Source organism: Hypanus sabinus, chromosome 7 (genome assembly GCF_030144855.1).
Source record: "Hypanus sabinus isolate sHypSab1 chromosome 7, sHypSab1.hap1, whole genome shotgun sequence".
Taxonomy (NCBI): Eukaryota; Metazoa; Chordata; class Chondrichthyes; order Myliobatiformes; family Dasyatidae; genus Hypanus; species Hypanus sabinus.
The window spans coordinates 179,122,910-179,143,207 of record NC_082712.1 but is presented as its reverse complement, the minus strand read 5'-3'; the positions used below and the strand labels follow the sequence as shown (position 1 = coordinate 179,143,207).

The 20,298-nt window shown below is 45.8% G+C and overlaps 1 protein-coding gene across 1 annotated transcript in view; it reads right to left on the bottom strand.

Annotated features, from left to right (window-relative positions):
• Positions 1–20,298, bottom strand: part of mrvi1 (murine retrovirus integration site 1 homolog) — a 619,638-nt gene that overhangs the window by 106,519 nt on the left and 492,821 nt on the right. Inside the window, exons 36-39 of the mRNA XM_059976243.1 lie at positions 19,699–19,830; positions 18,742–18,895; positions 13,555–13,604; positions 10,549–10,650 (exon numbers count right to left, since the gene is read on the bottom strand). Coding sequence (XP_059832226.1) covers positions 10,549–10,650; positions 13,555–13,604; positions 18,742–18,895; positions 19,699–19,830 — 438 coding nt within the window. The remainder of the gene's footprint in view (positions 1–10,548; positions 10,651–13,554; positions 13,605–18,741; positions 18,896–19,698; positions 19,831–20,298) is intronic.

The following is a 20,298-nucleotide window of genomic DNA, read 5'->3' as shown; positions in this document are numbered from 1 at the left end:
TCACCCTGGTCTGAGGGAACGTTGTCTGTTGGGCAGTATACATGTGTACGGTTGTGTGTGAGTTATATGTACTGTGTGGTGCACCCTGGTCCGTAGGAACGTTGTCTGTTTGGTTGTATACGTGGGTATGGTTGTGTGTGAGTTATATGTACGGTGTTGTGTACCCTGGTCTGAGGGAACGTTGTCTGTTTGGTTGTATACATGGGTGTGGTTGTGTGTGAGTTATATGTACTGTGTGGTGCACCCTGGTCTGAGGGAACATTGTTTCGTTTGCTGGTATACGTGCGTACGGTTGTAAGTTAGTTATATGTACTGTGCTATGCACCCTGGTCTGAGGGAACGTTGTCTGTTTGGTTTATAGTTGTGTACGGTTGTGTGTGAGTTATATGTACTGTGTGGTGCACCCTGGTCTGGGGGAACGTTGTCTGTTTGGCAGTATACGTGTGTATGGTTGTGTGTGAGTTATATGTACTGTGTGGTGCACCCTGGTCCGTAGGAACGTAGTCTGTTTGGCAGTATACATGGGTATGCTTGTGTGTGAGTTATATGTACTGTGTTGTGCACCCTGATCCGTAGGAACGTTGTTTCGTTTGGTGGTATACGTCTGTATCGTTGTGTGTGAATTATATGTAATGTGTGGTGCACCCTGGTCTGGGGGAACGTTGTCTGTTTGGTTGTATACATGGGTATGGTTGTGTGTGAGTTATATGTACTGTGTGGTGCATCCTGGTCCGTAGGAACGTTGTCTGTTTGGTTGTATACATGGGTATGGTTGTGTGTGAGTTATATGTACTGTGTTGTGCACCCTGGACTGCGGGAACGTTGTCTGTTTGGCAGTATACGTGTGTATGGTAGTGTGTGAGTTATATGTACTGTGTGGTGCACCCTGGTCCGGGGGAATGTTGTTTATTTTGGCAGTATACGTGTGTACAGTTGTAAGTGAGTTACATGTACTGTGTTGTGCACCCTGGTCTGAGGGAACGTTGTCTGTTTGGTTGTATACGTATGTATGGTTGTGTGTGAGTTATAAGTACTGTGTGGTGCACCCTGGTCTGAGGGAACATTGTCTGTTTGGTTGTATACGTGTGTATGGTTGTGTGTGAGTTATATGTACTGTGTGGTGCACCCTGGTCCAGGGGAACATTGTCTGTTTGGTTGTATACTTGTGTATGGTTGTGTGTGAGTTATATGTACTGTGTGGTGCACCCTGGTCCAGGGGAAATTGTCTGTTTGGTGGTATACGTGTGTATGGTTGTGTGTGAGTTATATGTACTGTGTGGTACACCCTGGTCTGAGTGAACGTTGTTTCGTTTGGTGGTATACGTGTGTATGGTTGTGTGTGAGTTATATGTACTGTGTTGTGCACCCTGGTCCAGGGGAACGTTGTCTATTTGGTTGTATACGTGTGTATGGTTGTGTGTGAGTTATATGTACTGTGTGGTGCACACTGGTCTGAGGGAACGTTGTCTGTTTGGTTGTATACGTGTGTATGGTTGTGTGTGAGTTATATGTACTGTGTGGTGCACCCCAGTCTGAGGGAAATTTGTTTCGTTTGGTGGTATACGTGTGTATGGTTGTGTGTGAGTTATATGTACTGTGTGGTTCACCCTGGTCTGAGGGAACATTGTCTGTTTGGTTGTATACGTGTGTATGGTTGTGTGTGAGTTATATGTACTGTGTGGTGCACCCCAGTCTGAGGGAAATTTGTTTCGTTTGGTGGTATACGTGTGTATGGTTTTGTGTGAGTTATATGTACTGTGTGGTGCACCCTGGTCTGAGGGAACGTTGTTTTGTTTGGTGGTACACGTGTGTATGGTTGTGTGTGAGTTATATGTACTGTGTGGTTCACACAGGTCTGAGGGAACGTTGTCTGTTTGGTTGTATACGTGTGTATGGTTGTAAGTGAGTTATATGTACTGTGTTGTGCACCCTGGTCCAGGGGAACGTTGTCTGTTTGGTGGTATACGTGTGTATGGTTGTATGTGAGTTATATGTACTGTGTGATTCACCCTGGTCTGAGGGGAAATTGTCTGTTTGGTTCTATACGTGTGTACGGTTGTAAGTGAGTTATATGTACTGTGTGGTGCACCCTGGTCTGAGGGAACGTTGTCTGTTTGGTTGTATACATGGGTATGGTTGTGTGTGAGTTATATGTACTGTGTTGTGCACCCTGGACTGCGGGAACGTTGTCTGTTTGGCAGTATACGTGTGTATGGTAGTGTGTGAGTTATATCTACTGTGTGGTGCACCCTGGTCCGCAGGAATGTTGTTTATTTTGGCAGTATATGTGTGTACGGTTGTAAGTGAGTTACATGTACTGTGTTGTGCACCCTGGTCTGAGGGAACGTTGTCTGTTTGGTTGTATACGTATGTATGGTTGTGTGTGAGTTATATGTACTGTGTGGTGCACCCTGGTCTGAGGGAACGCTGTTTTGTTTGGTTGTATATGTGTGTACGGTTGTGTGTGAGTTATATGTACTGTGTTGTGCACCCTGGTCTGGGGGAACGTTGTCTGTTTGGCAGTATACGTGTGTATGGTTGTGTGTGAGTTATATGTACTGTGTGGTACACCCTGGTCCGTAGGAACGTTGTCTGTTTGGTTGTACACGTATGTATGGTTGTGTGTGAGTTATAAGTACTGTGTGGTGCACCCTGGTCCGGGGGAACGTTGTCTGTTTGGCAGTGTACGTGTGTACGGTTGTAAGTGAGTTTTATGTACAGTGTGGTGCACCCTGTTCCGGGGAAACTTTGTCTGTTTGGTGGTATACGTGTACGGTTGTAAGTGAGTTATATGTACTGTGCTATGCACCCTGGTCCAGGGGAACTTTGTCTGTTTGGTTTATAGTTGTGTATGGTTGTGTGTGAGTTATATGTACTGTGTGGTGCACCCTGGTCTGGGGGAACGTTGTCTGTTTGGCAGTATACGTGTGTATGGTTGTGTGTGAGTTATAAGTACTGTGTGGTGCACCCTGGTCCGGGGGAACGTTGTCTGTTTGGCAGTATACATGTGTATGGTTGTAAGTGAGTTATATGTACAGTGTGGTGCACCCTGGTCCAGGGGAACGTTGTGTGTTTGGTTTATAGTTGTGTATGGTTGTGTGTGAGTTATATGTACCGTGTGGTGCACCCTGGTCCGGGGGAACGTTGTCTGTTTGGTGGTATACATGTGTACGGTTGTAAGTGAGTTATATGTACTGTGCTATGCACCCTGTTCTGGGGGAACGTTGTCTGTTTGGCAGTATACATGTGTACGGTTGTGTGTGAGTTATATGTACTGTGTGGTGCACCCTGGTCTGAGGGAACGCTGTCTGTTTGGTTGTATACATGGGTATGGTTATGTGTGAGTTATATGTACTGTGTGGTGCACCCCAGTCTGAGGGAACGTTGTCTGTTTGGTGGTATACGTGTGTATGGTTGTATGTGAGTTATATGTACTGTGTGGTTCACCCTGGTCTGAGGGAACGTTGTCTGTTTGGTGGTAAACGTGTGTATGGTTGTATGTGAGTTATATGTACTGTGTGGTGCACCCTGTTCCATAGGAACGTTGTTTCGTTTGGTGGTATTCGTGTGTACGGTTGTAGGTGAGTTACATATACTGTGTGGTGCCCCCTGGTCTGGGGGAACGTTATCTGTTTGGTTGTATACATGTGTATGGTTGTGTGTGAGTTATATGTACTGTGTGGTTCACCCTGGTCTGAGGGAACGTTGTCTGTTTGGTTGTATACATGTGTTCAGTTGTGTGTGAGTTATATGTACTGTGTGGTGCACCCTGGTCCGGGGGAACGTTGTCTGTTTGGTTGTGTACGTGGGTATGGTTGTGTGTGAGTTATATGTACTGTGTTGTGTACCCTGGTCTGAGGGAACGTTGTCTGTTTGGTGGTATACGTGTGTATGCTTGTATGTGAGTTATATGTACTGTGTGGTTCACCCTGGTCTGAGGGGAAATTGTCTGTTTGGTTGTATACGTGTGTATGGTTGTATGTGAGTTATATGTACTGTGTGGTGCACCCTGGTCCGGGGGAACGTTGTCTGTTTGGTTGTATACATGGGTATGGTTGTGTGTGAGTTATATGTACTGTGTTGTGCACCCTGGACTGAGGGAACGTTGTCTGTTTGGCAGTATACGTGTGTATGGTTGTATGTGAGTTATATGTACTGTGTGGTGCACCCTGGTCCGGGGGAACGTTGTCTGTTTGGTTGTATACGTGTGTATGGTTGTAAGTGAGTTACATGTACTGTGTGGTGCACCCTGATCCGGGGGAACGTTGTCTGTTGGGCAGTATATGTGTGTACGGTTGTAAGTGAGTTATATGTACTGTGTTGTGCACCCTGGTCTGAGGGAACATTGTCTGTTTGGTTGTATACGTGTGTATGGTTGTGTGTGAGTTATATGTACTGTGTGGTGCACCCTGGTCCAGGGGAACGTTGTCTGTTTGGTTGTATACTTGTGTATGGTTGTGTGTGAGTTATATGTACTGTGTGGTGCACCCTGGTCCGGGGGAACATTGTCTGTTTGGTTGTATACGTGTGTATGGTTGTGTGTGAGTTATATGTACTGTGTGGTGCACCCTGGTCTGGGGGAACGTTGTCTGTTTGGCAGTATACGTGTGTATGGTTGTGTGTGAGTTATATGTACTGTGTGGTGCACCCTGGTCCGGGGGAACATTGTCTGTTTGGTTGTATACGTGTGTATGGTTGTAAGTGAGTTACATGTACTGTGTGGTGCACCCTGATCCGGGGGAACGTTGTCTGTTGGGCAGTATATGTGTGTACGGTTGTAAGTGAGTTATATGTACTGTGTTGTGCACCCTGGTCTGAGGGAACATTGTCTGTTTGGTTGTATACGTGTGTATGGTTGTGTGTGAGTTATATGTACTGTGTGGTGCACCCTGGTCCAGGGGAACGTTGTCTGTTTGGTTGTATACTTGTGTATGGTTGTGTGTGAGTTATATGTACTGTGTGGTGCACCCTGGTCCAGGGGAACGTTGTCTGTTTGGTTGTATACGTGTGTATGGTTGTGTGTGAGTTATATGTACTGTGTGGTGCACCCTGGTCCGGGGGAACGTTGTCTGTTTGGCAGTATACATGTGTACGGTTGTAAGTGAGTTATATGTACAGTGTGGTGCACCCTGGTCCAGGGGAACATTGTGTGTTTGGTTCATAGTTGTGTATGGTTGTGTGTGAGTTATATGTACCGTGTGGTGCACCCTGGTCCGGGGGAACGTTGTCTGTTTGGTGGTATACATGTGTACGGTTGTAAGTGAGTTATATGTACTGTGCTATGCACCCTGGTCTGGGGGAACGTTGTCTGTTTGGCAGTATACATGTGTATGGTTGTGTGTGAGTTATATGTACTGTGTGGTGCACCCTGGTCTGAGGGAACGCTGTCTGTTTGGTTGTATACATGGGTATGGTTATGTGTGAGTTATATGTACTGTGTGGTGCACCCCAGTCTGAGGGAACGTTGTCTGTTTGGTGGTATACGTGTGTATGGTTGTATGTGAGTTATATGTACTGTGTGGTTCACCCTGGTCTGAGGGAACCTTGTCTGTTTGGTGGTATACGTGTGTATGGTTGTATGTGAGTTATATGTACTGTGTGGTGCACCCTGTTCCGTAGGAACGTTGTTTCTTTTGGTGGTATTCGTGTGTATGGTTGTAGGTGAGTTACATATACTGTGTGGTGCCCCCTGGTCTGGGGGAACGTTATCTGTTTGGTTGTATACATGTGTATGGTTGTGTGTGAGTTATATGTACTGTGTGGTTCACCCTGGTCTGAGGGAACGTTGTCTGTTTGGTTGTATACTTGTGTACAGTTGTGTGTGAGTTATATGTACTGTGTGGTGCACCCTGGTCCGGGGGAACGTTGTCTGTTTGGTTGTGTACGTGGTTATGGTTGTGTGTGAGTTATATGTACTGTGTTGTGTACCCTGGTCTGAGGGAACATTGTCTGTTTGGTGGTATACGTGTGTATGCTTGTATGTGAGTTATATGTACTGTGTGGTTCACCCTGGTCTGAGGGGAAATTGTCTGTTTGGTTGTATACGTGTGTATGGTTGTATGTGAGTTATATGTACTGTGTGGTGCACCCTGGTCCGGGGGAACGTTGTCTGTTTGGTTGTATACATGGGTATGGTTGTGTGTGAGTTATATGTACTGTGTTGTGCACCCTGGACTGAGGGAACGTTGTCTGTTTGGCAGTATACGTGTGTATGGTTGTATGTGAGTTATATGTACTGTGTGGTGCACCCTGGTCCGGGGGAACGTTGTCTGTTTGGTTGTATACGTGTGTATGGTTGTAAGTGAGTTACATGTACTGTGTGGTGCACCCTGGTCCGGGGGAACATTGTCTGTTTGGTTGTATACGTGTGTATGGTTGTGTGTGAGTTATATGTACTGTGTGGTGCACCCTGGTCCAGGGGAACATTGTCTGTTTGGATGTATACGTGTGTATGGTTGTGTGTGAGTTATATTTACTGTGTGGTTCACCCTGGTCTGAGGGAACGTTGTTTCATTTGGTGGTATACGTGTGTATGGTTGTGTGTGAGTTATATGTACTGTGTTGTGCACCCTGGTCCAGGGGAACATTGTCTGTTTGGTTGTATACGTGTGTATGGTTGTGTGTGAGTTATATGTACTGTGTGGTTCACCCTGGTCTGAGGGAACGTTGTCTGTTTGGCAGTATACATGGGTATGGTTGTGTGTGAGTTATATGTACTGTGTGGTGCACGCTGGTCCGTAGGAACGTTGTCTGTTTGGTTGTATACATGTGTTTGGTTATGTGTGAGTTATATGTACTGTGTGGTGCACCCTGGTCTGAGGGAACGTTGTTTCGTTGGTGGTATACGTGTGTACGGTTGTAAGTGTGTTATATGTATTGTGTGGTGCACCCTGGTCCGGGGGAACGTAGTCTGTTTGGTTGTATACGTGTGTATGGTTATAAGTGAGCTATATGTACTGTGTTGTGCACCCTGGTCCAGGGGAACGTTGTCTGTTTGGTTGTATACGTGTGTATGGTTGTGTGTGAGTTATATGTACTGTGTGGTTCACCCTGGTCTGAGGGAACGCTGTTTTGTTTGGTGGTATATGTGTGTACGGTTGTGTGTGAGTTATATGTACTGTGTGGTGCACCCTGGTCTGAGGGAACGTTGTCTGTTTGGTGGTATACATGGGTATGGTTGTATGTGAGTTATATGTACTGTGTTGTGCACCCTGGTCTGAGGGAACGTTGTCTGTTTGGTTGTATACGTGTGTACGCTTGTGTGTGAGTTATATGTACTGTGTGGTGCACCCTGGTCCGTAGGAACGTTGTCTGTTTGGCAGTATACATGGGTATGCTTGTGTGTGAGTTATATGTACTGTGTTGTGCACCCTGGTCTGGGGGAACGTTGTCTGTTTGGCAGTATACATGGGTATGCTTGTGTGTGAGTTATATGTACTGTGTTGTGCACCCTGGTCTGGGGGAACGTTGTCTGTTTGGCAGTATACATGGGTATGGTTGCGTGTGAGTTATATGTACTGTGTTGTGCACCCTGGTCCGGGGGAACGTTGTCTGTTTGGCAGTATACATGGGTATGGTTGCGTGTGAGTTATATGTACTGTGTTGTGCACCCTGGTCCATAGGAACGTTGTCTGTTTGGCAGTATTCATGGGTATGCTTGTGTGTGAGTTATATGTACTGTGTTGTGCACCCTGGTCTGGGGGAACGTTGTCTGTTTGGCAGTATACATGGGTATGGTTGCGTGTGAGTTATATGTACTGTGTTGTGCACCCTGGTCCGGGGGAACATTGTCTGTTTGGTGGTATACGTCTGTATGGTTGTGTGTGAGTTATATGTACTGTGTGGTGCACCCTGGTCCGTAGGAACGTTGTCTGTTTGGCAGTATACGTGGGTATGGTTGTATGTGAGTTATATGTACTGTGTGGTGCACCCTAGTCTGAGGGAACGTTGTCTGTTTGGTTCTATACATGGGATGTTTAAAATGACAATGAACAAACTTGAATTTGTGACTTGTGTCAAGACCGTCTCCCACCTGTCATGGAGTCATACAACACGGAAGCTGGCCGTTTGGCCCATCGTGCCTTTGCTGACCTTCCAGTTCATCAACACCAATCCTATTTGCCCAGATTAGGACATATCCATCTACTCCCTTGACCACTGAAGTGTCTAAATATCTGTTAAACACAGTGGCCATCCGATTCCACCACCTCCTCTGGTACAGAGTTTCTCTCTCCATGTAAAAACCCTTACCCCTCATTTCCCCTTTTAAAACCCTCTCCTTTCACCCTGAACCTACGTTTTTATTTTCTGCAACTACCCTTCAGTGCAGAGTTCATCAAATCCTTGTCTCCAATTCTTTTCTCAATACTTCATTTCAACAACATTTTCTCAGTTCATACTCTGACTGTTTCTTGCGTTATTGTGGGCTAGTGAGTCACATGGGTGGAATTGGGTGGTTGGAAGAGTCCACTACCATGTGGTACTTCTAAATAAAATAAAAAGCTAACTAACACTCCTCCTTCCCTCTCTCCCTCCTTCAATCACCTCTTTCCCTCTCTCTGTCTCATTCGTCCACTCCCTTTTCTCTTTCTCTCTCTCTTTCTTCCTCTCTCCCTCTCTTTCTCCTTCACACACTCACTCTCCCTCCCTCTGTGCCCTCTCACCCTTTCTCTCCTCCCCCCTCTTTCCTCTCTCACCCCTCTCTCTCTTGTCCTCATTTGCTTCTTCTCTCTTTCTCTCCCTCCAATTCTGTTCCCCCCCCTCTTTCCTTCTCCTGGTCTTCTCAGCACAAACACTGCCTGACGTGTTGGGGGTTTCCAGCAGTTTCTGTTCATGTTTCAGAATTCCCGCAGTTGTGGTTTTTCAGCTTTTTAGAAGCAGAAGCAATTTGCTGAGTGAATCATAGGGCTGCTGGGGGTGTTGGAAGTTGGGAAACCACTGTGAAATGGGTGCTAATGCAGTACAGGCTTCTTGAGCAGAGGGCACACATGCAGTTCATTAAATGCATTCCTGCATCAGACCTCTCGCTCTGCATCCGGACCCTCGCAGTTCATACATTCCCCCCATCACCATGTTGGTTTCCTCTGGCAATCCAGATTCCTCCCACAGTCTGCTGACGTATTGGTTCAGGTTAGTAAGCTGTCGGCACGTTAGGTCAGTCAGGGCTGGGACCATAGCAACTCTTGCAGGCTGCCCAGCAAAATCCCTCCTGATTTGCTTTGACACAAATGACACATTTCACTCAAAGTTTTGATGTAGATGTGACAAATCATTCAGCTCCATATGTACTGTATGTTTCACTGATATCATAAGGAAAACACAGGCAGGATAGGCAAAGGCGAGTCAGTGGATGTTGTGTACTTGAATTTTCAGAAGGCCTTTGACAAGTTGCCACACATGAGGCTGCTTAACAAGTTACAAGTCCATGGTATTACAGGAAAGGCTCCAGGATGGATAAAGCAGTGGCTGACTGGCAAGAGACTACAAATGGGTATAAAGTGATACTTTTCTGACTGGCTGCAATCAGGGGTCGACAGTGGAACCAGTTCTTTTTACATTATATGTCAATGATTTGGATGACAGAATTGATGGCTTTGTTGCCAGGTTTGCAGATGATATTGTGAGAGTGGAGGGGCAGAAAGTGTTAAGGAGGCAGAGAAGCTGCAGAAGCATTCAGACAGAATAGGAGAATGGGCAAAGAAGTGTCGGGAAATGTATGGCCATGCGCTTTGGTGGAAGAAATAAAAGGTAGAAAGACTATTTTCTAAACTGGGAGACAATTCAAAAATCCCAGGTGTAGAGGAATTTGGGAATCCTCATGTAGAATTCCCTAAAAGTTAATTTGCAGATTGAATCTGTGGTGAGGAGGGCAAATGCAATGTTAGCATTCATTTTGAGAGGACTGGAATATAAAAGCAAGGATGTAAAGTTGAGACTTTATAAAGTACAGGTGAGGCCTCACTTAGAGTAGTGTGAACAGTTTTGTGCCTCTTATCTGAAAAAGGATGTGCATTTAGAAAAAATGAGGTGGTTGGGATCTCATTGAGTCCTATCAAATGTTGAAAGGCCTTGATAGAGTAGATATGGAGATGTTTCTTGTGGAGGGAGAGTCTTGGACCAGAGGGCACAACCTCAGAAAAGGGGGATGTCCATTTAGAATGGAGATGAAGAGGAATTTCTTTCGCCAGAGGCTGGTGAACCTGTGGAATTCGTTGGGTGACCAAGTCATTGGGTGTACTTAGAGTGGAAGTTGATAGGTTCTTGAATCAGGGCATGAAAAGTTATGAGGAAAAGACAGGAGGTTGGGGTTAAAAGGGAAATGGATCAGCCATGATAAAATAACGGAGAAGACTTGATGGGCCCAATGGTCTAATTCTGTTCCAATGTCTTATGAACCTATGCTGCCTGACCTGCTGAGTTCCTCCAGCATTTTGTGTGTGTTGCTCTGGATTTCCAGCAACTGCAGTCTCTGTTTTACAGAACAGAAATATCCCCCAGAATTTTTCTGCATTTTAACACATCAGTTTTACAGATAAGTTGGTCTCCTACCACAGGAGCAATGGTGGAAACGGCGGAGGAGCTGCCCGGCTGCCCCGGAAAGTTGATAAACTTCGGTAGCACCGCCACACTAACTCTCCGGCGTGGCACACTCTGCGGAACAAAACACAACACCACTGTTGGATCCCATTGTTTAATTTTTAGATTAGACTGTTCAATTGTTACTTTCTTTACAATTTAACAATTAATTATTCATGTATTTAATGTAATTACATATGTACAAGTATCTGATTCCTAGTGGTCACAACAAATTTAGTGTTGCCCCCTACAGGTCATACCATAGAACACGACAGGACAGTACAGGCCCTTCAGCCCTCCATGTTGTGCCGACCCATATAATCCTTAAAAAAAGTACTAAACCCACACTACCACTTAACCCTCCATTTTTCTTTCATCCATGTGCCTGTCCAAGAGGCTCTTAAATACCCCTAATGTTTTAGCCTCCACCATCGTCCCTGGCAAGTCATTCCAGGCACTCACAATCCTCTGTGTAAAAAAATTTACCCCTGATGTCTCCCCTAAACTTTCCTCTCTTAATTTTGTACATATGCCCTCTGGTGTTTGTTATTGGTGCCCTGGGAAACAGGTACTGACTATCCACCCTATCTATGCCTCTCATAATCTTGTAGGCCTCTATCAAGTCCCCTCTCATTCTTCTACGCTCCAAAGAGAAAAGTCCCAGCTCTGCTAACCTTGCTTCATATGACTTGTTCTCCAAACCAGGCAACATCCTGGTAAATCTCCTCTGCACCCTCTCCATAGCTTCTACATCCTTCCTATAATGAGGTGACCAGAATTGAACACAATACTCTAAGTGTAGTCTCACCAGAGATTTGTAGAGTTGCAACATGACCTCTCTACTCTTGAACTCAATCCCCCTGTTAATGAAGCCTAGCATCACATAGGCCTTCTTAACTACCCTATCAACCTGTGCAGCAACCTTGAGGGATGTATGGATTTGAACCCCAAGGTCCCTTTGTTCATCCACACTCTTAAGTAACTGACCATTAATCCTGTACTCAGTCTTCTGGTTTGTCCTTCCAAAATGCATCACCTCACACTTGTCCGGATTGAACTCCATCTGCCATTTTTCTGCCCAACTCTGCATCCTGTCTATATCCTCTTGTAACCTTCAACAACGTACAGCTCCACCCACAACTCCTCCAATCTTTGTGTCATCCGCAAACTTACTCACCCATCCTTCCACCTCTACATCCAGGTCATTTATAAAAATCACAAACAGCAGGGTTCCCAAGACAGAGCCCTGTGACACTCCCCTAGTCACCGACCTCCAGGCAGAATACTTTCCTTCCACAACTACCCTCTGCTTTCTTCCTTTAAGCCAATTTTTTATCCAAACAGCCAAGGTTCTGCTAATCCCATGCCTCATGACTTTATGGATGAAACTCTCATGAGGGACCTTGTCAAGTATAATTCTGGAAAGCTCTGGAAGCTTCTATGTTCTGCATTATTTGAATCATTGGTTAACTCTCCTCTCCATGTTTATGGAATTTTCCATATCTATGGGTATAAAAAACCGCTCCACACTGGACACCATTTTCTTAGATCCTTTTGCACCTACCTCCTTTTGTCCACTGTCTGTTTCAATTTCTCTATGTTCGATCAACACTTAATAAAATGATCATGAAGCAACAAGTTTAGTGTCTCTTTCCTGATTTCCAAAAGAACCTTGGATCAGAATGCAACTGAGCGGTTCAGCATACATCACTGAGATTCAAGTTGACGTAAAGCCCAGTGTTTGGTGGAGGAGACCTTTCCCAGTGAAAATCTGGCAAAGTGAGAAACCACAAAACCCACAAGCAATTACACCCCCTCTGTATCAACCACACAGTTGATAATAATATTGAGCCCTGTGCATGAAGCTAGGAGAATTCATTCGCTGAGACGCCATATAGGTCTGGAGGCAGCTTGCCAGAGGGGATAAAGTCATAGACTGATTTCTAAATACGGAGGAAATTCAAAACTCAAAGTTTGAAAATTCAAATGTGCAGGATTTAGAAGGCAAATGCGAGGTTAGCATCTGTTTTGAGAGGACTAGAATATAAAAGCAAGGATGTAATGTTGAGACTTTATAAAGCACTGGTGAGGCCTCATTTAGAGTATTGTGAGCAGTTTTGAGCCCCTTATCTTAGAAAGGATGTGCTGGCACTGGAGAGGGTTCAGAGGAGGTTTATGAGAATTATCCCAGGAATAAAAGGGTTAATGTATGAGGAGCTTTTGATGGCTCTGGGCCTATACTCGTTTGGGGTTTAGAGGAATGGGAGGGGATCTCGTTAAAACCTATCGAATATTGAAAGACCTATATAGATTGGATATAGAGAGGATGTTTCCCATAGTGGGGGAGTCCAGGACCAGAGACAGCTTTGAAATAGAGGGATGCTCATTTAGAACAGAGATAAGGAGGAATTTCTCTAGCCAGAGGGTAGTGAATCTGTAGAGTTCATTGCCACAGACGACTATGGAGGCCAGGTCATCGGTATATTAATTGGGCATTTATTAATTGAGATACAGTGTGAAACAGGTGTTTCTGGCTCTTTGAACTCCACAGCTCAACAACCCACCCTAGCCTAATCACAGGACAATTCACAATGACTGATCAACCTACTAACCGCTATGTCATTGGACTGTGGGGAGGCTGTACAGATTCCTTACAGGTTACATTAGAATTGAACTCTGAACTCTGACACCCCGCGCTGCAAAGGCATTGTGCTAGCTGTTACTGTGGCACTCACGGTAAGGTAGAGGCTGATAGGTTCTTGATTAGTAAGGGTGACAAAGGCTACGGAAAGAAAGCTGGAGAATGGGTAATAAACCAGCCATGATGGAATGGTGGAGCAGACCCGATGGGCTGAATGGCCTCATTCTGCTCTTATGTCTTAAGGTTTGGCAGCTGCAGAGCTAGGTCTGCCTGTTTAATTGGTCGGTGAAACAGTGACAGGCTCGAAAAGCATTTAGATTCCTATCGCTGGCCCTTACCTTCCCAAGAGTGAGGGACATGGAGCGGGCTGTCCGAGGAACGCCATCATCTGAAACAAAAGGTAATAATAACAACTTATTTACCGAGCACTTTCCATACAGACAACGTAGTGCCAAGTGCTTTACAATGGTATAAAAGTACAAATAAAAAATTATAAAAACATGAAAATGAAAGGCAAAAAAGATGTTAGTTAAAAGCAATGATAAATACACGAACAGGAGAAATTCTGCAGATGTTGGAAATTGAAAACAACACGCACAAAATGCTAGAGGAATTCAGCAGGCCATGCAACATCTATGGACACGGGGAAACATAAGACCATAAGACATAGGAGTAGAATTAGGACATTTGGCCCATCGAGTCTGCTCTACCATTCAATCATGGCTGATCCTTGTTTACCCTCCTTCTCCTCACTCCCTGACCTTCTCCTTGTAACATTTGAAGCCAGGGCCAATCAAGAGCCTATCAAGCTCTCCCCTAACTACATCCAATGACCTGGCCTCCACAGCTGCCTGTGGTAACAAATTCCACAAATTCACCTCCCTCTGGCTAAAGAAATGTTTCTGTATCTCTGTTTTAACTGGACACCCCTCTATTCTGAGGCTGTGCCCTCATGTCCTAGACTCTCCCACCATGGGGAACATCCTTTCCACATCTACTCTGTCTATGGCTTTCAACATTCAAAACGTTTCAATGAGATCCCCCTTCATCCTTCTGAATTCCATTGAGTACAGACTCAAAGCCATCAAAAGTTCCTCGCAAAACCCTTTCATTCCCAGAATCATCCTTGTGAACCTCCTCTCCAATGTCAGCACATCTTTTCTTAGACGAGGAGCCCAAAACTGTACACAATACTCTGGGTGAGGCCTCACCTGTGCCTTATAAAGCCTCAGCATCACATCCTTGCTTTTGTATTCCAGACCTCTTGAAATGAATGTTAACATTGCATTTGCCTTCCTCACCACTGACTCAACCTGCAAGTTAACCTTTAGGGTGTTCTTCACAAGGACTCCCAAGTCCCTCTGCATCTCAGACTTTTGCATTTTCTCCCCATTTTGAAAATAATCTGCACATTTATTTCTATCACCAAAAATGCATGACCATGAATTTTCCAACATTATATTTCATTTGCCACTTCCTTGTCCATTCTCCTAATCTGTCAAAGTCCTTCTGCAGCCTATCTGTTTCCTCAACACTACCTGCCCCTCCACCAATCTTCATATCATCTGCAAACTTGGCAATAAAGCCATCTATTCCATCATCTAAATCATTTATCTACAGCATAAAAAGAAGTGGCCCCAACACCGACCCCCATGGAACATCACTAGTCACTGGCAGCCAACCAGAAAAGGATCCTTTTATTCCTACTCGCTGCCTCCTACCAATCAGCCAATGCTCTAACCATGTTAGTAATTTTCCCATAATCCCCTGGGCTCTTAACTAGGTAAGCAGCCTCATGTGTGGCACCTTGTTAAAGGTCTCCTGAAAGTCCAAATACATAACATTCACTGCATCCCCTTTATCTATCCTATTTGTAATCTCCTCAAAGGATTCTAACAGATTCATCAGGCAGGATTTTCCCTTAAGGAAACCATGCTGACTTTGTCCTGTCTTGTCCTGTGTCACCAAGTACTCCATAACCTCATCCTTAACAATTGACTCCAACATCTTCCCAGCCACTGAGGTCAGGCTAACTAGTCTATAATTTCCTTTCTGTTGCCTCCCTCCTTTCTTAAATAGCAGAGTGACTATTGTAATTTTCCAGTCCTCTGGAATCATGCCACAGTCCAATGATTCTTGAAAGATCATTGCTAATGCCTCCTCAACCTTTACCATTACCTCTTTCAGAACCCTACTGGTCCGGGTGACCTATGTCCCCTTGGGTCTTTCAGCTTTTTGAACACATTCTACCTTGTAATAGTAACTGCACTCGCTTCTCTTCCCTCATACCCTTCAACATCTGGCACACTGCTAGTGTCTTCCACAGTGAAGTCTGATGCAAAATACTCATTTAGTTCATCTGTCATCTCCTTGTTCCCCGTTATTATTTCTCTGGCCTCATTTTCTAGTGGTCCTGTATCCACTTTAATCTCTCTTTTATTTTTTATTTACTTGAAAATTTTTTTCTGTCTTCCTTGATATAGTTTGTTAGCTTGCTTTCATATTTCATCTTTCCCTCTTAATGATTCTTCTAGTTGCTTTTTGTAGGTTTTTAAAAGCTTCCCAATCATCTATCTAAGGAAGTAAGATGAGAGAGGGCAACAGGAATGGTGAATGGTGAAGGCAGCAGGGGGGAGGGAATTACTGAAAGTTTGAGAAACCGATGTTTATGTCTTCAGGTTGGAGGCTACCCAGATGGAATATAAGGTGTTGCTCCTCCAACCTGAGTGTGGCCTCATCACGACAGTAGAGGGAACCATGGATTAACATATTGGAATGGGGATGGGAAGTAGAATTGAAATGGGTGGCTTCTGGGAGATTCCGCTTTTTCTGGCAGATGGAGTAATCTCCCAATCTATGCCGGGTCTCACCGATGTACAGCAAGTCACATCGGGAGCACTGGATACAGCCTTACAGGTGAAATGTCAGCTCACCTGGAAGGGCTGTTTGGGGCCCTGAATAGTAGTGATGGAGGAGGTGTAGGGGCAGGTGCAGCACTTGTTCCGCTTGGAAGGATAAGTACCAGGAGTGAAATCAGTGGGGAGGGAGGAGTGGAGAAGGGAATCGCGTAGGGAGCAATCCCTGAGGAAAGCAGAAAGTGGGGGTGGGGGGTAGGGGTCGGAAAGATGTGCTTGATGGTGGGACCCCGCAGGAGATTGCAGAAGTTATGGAGAATTACGTGCTGGATGTGGGAGGCAGGTGGGTGGGAGGTGAGGACAAGGGGAACCCTGTCCTTGGTGGGGTGGCAGGAGGATGAGATAAGAGGCTCCTGAAGCAGTGTGGATAACTTCATTCACAACTCGGAAATGATTCCACAACCTACAGACTCATTTTTAAGGATTGTACAACATATGTTCTCAGTATTATTTATATTTATTTGCACAATTTAACAATTTATACTTAAGAATGAATGATTATTTATTGTTTTTCTTTTTGTATTTGCACAATGTGTTGTCTTTTGCACACTGGTTCTTTGTCCATCTTTGTTGTGTGTAGTTTTCATTAATTCCATTGTTTCTTTGTATCTACTGTGAATGCCAGCAAGAAAATGGCTCTCAGGGTTGTATATGGTGACATGTACTGATAAATATCTATCTCGAACTTCGTTCTCTCGGAGCACAGTGTGGCCACGAGGTACCCCCTCAACCTCTCGATCTGTTCACACCGAGACCTTGAAAACCACACTCGCCCTTTTGGCCTCTGCTAGACAAAGCTGTCAAACAATTCTCTCCTCACCATCTTCTGATCTTCACATCACTTACTACCACAGCACGGCATGATAACATAACAATTAGTGTGAGGCAGATCATTCCACATAACCACCAGCCTGCTCTTCATGTCCACCCACACTCTCAAGCTGTGCCCTCTAGCTTTAGCCTCCCCTAGACTGTGAACAACCACCCTATCAGTCTTGAAATGGTTGAGCTGGGGAAAATTACAATGTTTAAAAGACCCTTGGACAGGTACATGGATAGGAAACGTTGAGAGGGATACGGGCCAATCACAGTCAAACAGAACTAGTTTAGATGGAAGTTATGATCAGCATGGGTGAGATGGGCTGAAGGGCGTGTTTCTGAGCTGTTTGACTCTCTAGGCAGGGTCCACCCACAGTGTGATGGCAAACATCACAATCCCCAAGATAAAAACCCCAAATCAGTGCAGGGCAGAGGTCAGAGTCAGTGTCTGGGACTGGGGTCATGAAGAGGTCAGTGTCAGGGGCCAGGGTTATAGAGGGTTTATGTTTGGGGCTGGGGTCACAGAGGGGTCAGTGTCTGCTTGCAATTCCCCTATCAATACCCCTCATAATTTTGTATACCTCTATCAAATCTCCCCTTAATTTTCTTCATTCAAGAGAATAATTCTAGGGAATATTCAATTTTTCCCTATATCTCAGCTTTTAAAGTCCCGGCAACATCTTTGTAATTTTCTCTGCCCTCTTTCAATCTTGTTTACATCTTTCCTGTAGGGTGACCAAAACTGTACACAATACTCCAAATTAGGCCTCTCCAATATCTTGTACAATTTCAACATAACATGCCAAACATCTTATGTCAGGGCTGGTGGGTCAATCCTGCCCCCTGCTGGTGGAGAGCGGTAGCTTCAGGCAGCCGTGGATGGGAGATCAGTGAGGGAGTGAAAGGAGAGCAGGGTTGAGGATCGGAGTCAGTTTCACACAGCAGGGCCGTAAAAGACAACAGGGCAGAGGGTTAAGGAGAGAGCAAAAAAGCTGTGATAAAACTGTGACTCACACAGAGTTAACACTTCGGATAAACTGAACAATGATAAAGTTAACAGCGGGGTGAACCTGGAACAGACATTCAGAGAGCATCAGGATTGACAGGAGATTCTGCAGATGCTGGAAATCCAGAGCAGCACACACAGAATTCTGGAGGAACCTAGCAGGTCAGGCGGCATCTATGGAGAGGAATAACTAATCAACGTTTTGGACTGAGACCCTTCTCAGGGAGGAAAAAGCAAAGTAGGAACGTGGGGGAATGGGGAGGATGTCAAGCCAGAAGGTGATAGGGGGCAGAGGGAAATGAAGTAAGAAGCTGGGAGGTGATAGGTGGAAAAGGCAAAGGGCTGGAGAAGAAGGGATCTGATAAGAGAGGAGAGTGGGCCGTGGGAGAAAGAGAAAAAGGAATCTGGTAAAGGGTCTCAGCCTGAAACATCAACTGTTTCTTTCTTTCCTTAGATGCTGCCTGACCTGCTGAGTTCCTGCAGCTTTCTGCGCGTGCTTCTTCAGGAAGAATAGTGGGAACAACAGGGCAAACTGGGATAATGACAGGACCAACACTGATATTTGGCTGATTTTTACCACTGGGATGACTCTACACCCATCACAAGGATCACTGTAGGGTACACAGTTGTTTGTGGCCATCATGGGGGGTGCCCTCGACCATTAGGGATTGCCAGAGAGTGGGTAACCCAGCCACCCTGTGGGTTGGGGCAGAACCGACCACCTTCACAACCTTGCCCACGGGTCACTCTCCCCGGCCCACCGTGGGAATGGCGCGTATCCCTACCGCTGCTGTCTCCATATGGACTGTAGTTCCGGTTCGAGTTCTGGTTGGCCAACTTCTTGAACTCGGTGAGCTCGGCGTGGTCCTTCTCATACATGCGCTTCAAGTTCTCCACGTACTGCATCATCACCTCGGTGGCCTTGGACATTCGCTTCTCCTACAGCACACGGAAAGCACACAGCAGGCATTTCAGAGACTCTTACACAGGCATGCAGGTGACTGTAGTATGGAGGGCTCTGTGGGAGGGAAGGGTTAGACCTGAGAGTAGGTTAAAAAGCTCAGCACAGCACCTTGTGAAGAAAGGTCTGCATTGTGAACACACCCTATCGGGATGCATCACCGCTCGGTACGGCTGCTGCTCTGTCTGTGACCACAGGAAACTGCAGAGAGTGTGGACACAGCTCAGCACCTCACAGAAACAAGCCTTCCCTCCCCTCCATGGACTCTGTACACTCTCACTGCCTCAGTAAAGCAGCCAGCGTGATCAAAGACCCCTCCCACCCTGGACATTCTCTCTCCTCCTGCCCTCCCAAAGGGCAGAAGATACAACAACCTGAAAGCACATCCCACCAGGCTTTATTGTTAACAGTGTTCTCCCCCATACAATAAGATGGACTTGACTTCATAATCCACCTCGCTATGACCTTGCACCTTGCTGTCTGCCTTAACTGCACTCTCTCTGTAACTGTTCCACTTTATTTTGTGCACCATACACAGAGTTCTGGAGGAAGTGAACAAGTCAGGCAGCATCTGGGGAGGAGAACAAACAGTTGATGTTTCGGGCTGGGACCCTTCACCAGGACTGGAAAAGGGGAGGGAAGATTGGGGAGGGGAAGGAGGACAAGCTGGAAGGTGAAAGGTGAGACCAGGTGAGGGAAAGGTGTGTGGGTGGGGAGGATAATGAAGTGGGAAGCTGGAAGGTTGGGAAGATGATATTCTTGGCCTCTGGGAGCTACTCACCTGTCGGACGGCCCCGACCATCTCAGCCCGCCCCGAAAGCCTGACGGCCAGGCGCTGGAGGACAGCCACGGTTTCCAGGAGCCTCTCCTGGGCTTCGCGTTGTTCAGCGTTAACCCAGAGCGAGGTTGAGGACTGAAAGTGAGAACGAGAATTCATTGTCTGTGCCGCACCCCACCATGGTCTGGCTTCCAACCAACCCCCTCTATCCCACCCTGCAACCACTTCACCTTCCCTTGACCAGGTACGGTGCGTTGGCCTTCGTTAGTCACGGGATTGAGTTCCAGAGCCAAGAGGTAGTGTTGCAGCTCAAAAAAACTCTGGTTAGACCACACTTGTGTTCAGCTCTGGTCATCTTCATTATAGGATGTGGAATCCTTAGAAAGGGTGCTGAGGAAATTTACCAGGATTGGAGAACATGTCTTATGAAGATATGTTGACCAAGCTAGGGCTTTTCTCTTTGGAGTGAAGGAGAATGAGCAGTGACTTGATAAAGCTGTACAAGATGATAAGTGGCATAGATCGTGTGAAAAGCCAGAGACTTTACTCCCCAGGATGGAGATGCTAATACGAAGGCACATAACTTTGAGGTGAATGGAGGCA